This window comes from Vigna unguiculata, chromosome 6, assembly GCF_004118075.2.
Source record: "Vigna unguiculata cultivar IT97K-499-35 chromosome 6, ASM411807v1, whole genome shotgun sequence".
Lineage (NCBI taxonomy): Eukaryota > Viridiplantae > Streptophyta > Magnoliopsida > Fabales > Fabaceae > Vigna > Vigna unguiculata.
In genome coordinates this window covers 4,153,508-4,155,652 of record NC_040284.1, presented here as the reverse complement: position 1 = coordinate 4,155,652, position 2,145 = coordinate 4,153,508, and the positions used below count along the sequence as shown (strand labels likewise).

Below are 2,145 nucleotides of genomic sequence, written 5' to 3'. Positions count from 1 at the left end.
GGTGTATGACATATTTGTGGATATTGAACCTTAGGGTAAAAAATATGTTTTTGTATGGATCTCTTTTGTAGGTGGGGGTTTAGGTTTGCATTTTTTCTCCCTTCACACACTCACCTTATATTTTGTACATGACATGAGCGTGACCCTATACCGGGTCTGAGTAGCTTAGAATTAGAAGGGGATTTTGTAGCAGTGCCACAGTGGATGTACTTCCCAAGTGGTCATTGTGAGAACCTCAGCTAGAGTCTGTTTGCTTCATTTGATACTCTTACATCGTGTTGTTTCCCAACTGTTGTGAGATATGTCGTGAAGTGGCCTATAGCTCTAGTGACCTTTTATCCTTAGGAAATAGGAGACTATCCTGGTGAGCACATATACCTGCCTTAATCCTATGACGCGCTTTAACCTTATAAGGCACAAAGGAAAATGTGTATTCCTATAATTCCTATTCTATTTTTTTTGTATTTCTTTCTTTGTGTTTTTCTCTTTGGGTTGTAATAAGTTATGTAAATTATTCATAGCATTATGTAGTCTATAATTTTTTTCTTTTTCTTGTACATTTTCATTGTATTCATTCTAGGTAGAAAATCATAAAGATGTGTCATTTCCTTGGAGAAGAAATGGAAATTAATAGGGAATCTGGAGTGGGAGAGCATTATGGTTCAGAGTCACTAAAAAAGAAGCAGTCAATTAGAGCGAAGGGAGGAAACTTGACTTATCTTCGAGAGTTGGTGGGGAAGATGAAGACTATCCAGAGGAACGATTTTCGAAGGAAGTATGGGAATTTACTGAATCTTCTAGAGATTGACACAAAGGTTCCAGCTATTACTGCTTTGGTTCAATACTATGATCCGCCGCTCCGGTGCTTCACCTTCAAGGATTTTCAATTAGTGCCGACAATAGAGGAATTTGGGGATATTCTAGATCTACCATTATAAGGCAAGATTCCTTACAAGCATACAACGCAAAATACGTTTGTTTCAACACTAGCAGGAATCTTGAAAATACACCCTGCAGAGTTAGAAGGCAAAATGATTACGAAGGGAACCATCAAAGGCATTCCTAAGGGGTTTCTAGAGGGACATTTACGCTAATTGGCTGATAAAGACATGAGGGAAACCTTCATGGATGTACTGACGCTCATTCTTTATGGCGTCATGATTTTCCCAAGCATTGATAACTTTGTTGATCTCTCAGCCATTAATGTTTTCATAGCATTTAAAATCAATGCAGAAAATCTAGTCACAGCAGTTTTAGCTGATGTTTATGGAAATTTGAATATGTGTTATGAATCTAAGAAGAAGAAGTTGTCATGTTGCTTGCCAGTATTATATAAATGGTTTACTTCTCATGTCAGTCTAAATTACAAGCCAACAACTAAAGGAGCACAAGAATGGGCGTGTTTTTTTACTAAATTACATAATGGAATGATAAAACGAGAGGTATCCTGGCAGCAGAGATCACATATCATACATTGTGGGGAGTACCCAAATGTACCTCTTATAGGAACCAAATATTGTGTTAATTATAATCCGATATTAGCACAAAGAAAATTTGGGTATCCTATACGAGGTGCACCAAATCCAGAATCTTTAGTTGTAGTGTGGAATTGCTATGAAGAAGGGACATCTAATGATTTACTTCGACGAATTAGAAGTGCTTGGGGCAGTGTGATGCGTGCAGAAAAAGACTCTAGGCCATGGGTAGTAAATGAGAAGACGTCTTATCAGCAATGGGTAATGGATAGGGTTAAAGTGGTGAAACTACCATTCAAACCAGTTACCTTCATGCCAGAACAACAAGATGTGGAGAGTGAATAAGTAAAAACCCTTAAAGAAGAAATAGAAAAGATGAAGCAGAAAAATGTTAAGCTTGTTAATGATCTTCAAAAAGCTCACCATGAATATATAGATCTCAAACATGACAAGGAAGCCAAGATTAGAACTTGTGATGTATTAATAAAGAAGCAGAGAGAGGAAAGAAACCATCACTTCAGAGTACAATAGGATCTAGAGGTAGCTAACAAAGAGCTAGCTTTGAGAGGCAAAGAGAAGAAAGCGGTGGCATTGTCTGAACGTGAGAAAATTGCATTATGTGAAGAATTGGCAAGAGACAAAAGGGAGGCATTAAACAAGCTGCGTAATA

General features: G+C 37.5%; 1 protein-coding gene across 1 annotated transcript; it reads left to right on the top strand.

Moving 5' to 3' along the window:
* Positions 1-1,109: 1,109 nt before the first annotated feature.
* On the top strand, positions 1,110-1,820 carry LOC114188308. The gene has a single exon (XM_028076905.1). It carries the CDS (start codon positions 1,110-1,112, stop codon positions 1,818-1,820), a length of 711 nt encoding a protein of 236 aa, XP_027932706.1.
* Positions 1,821-2,145: the final 325 nt, after the last annotated feature.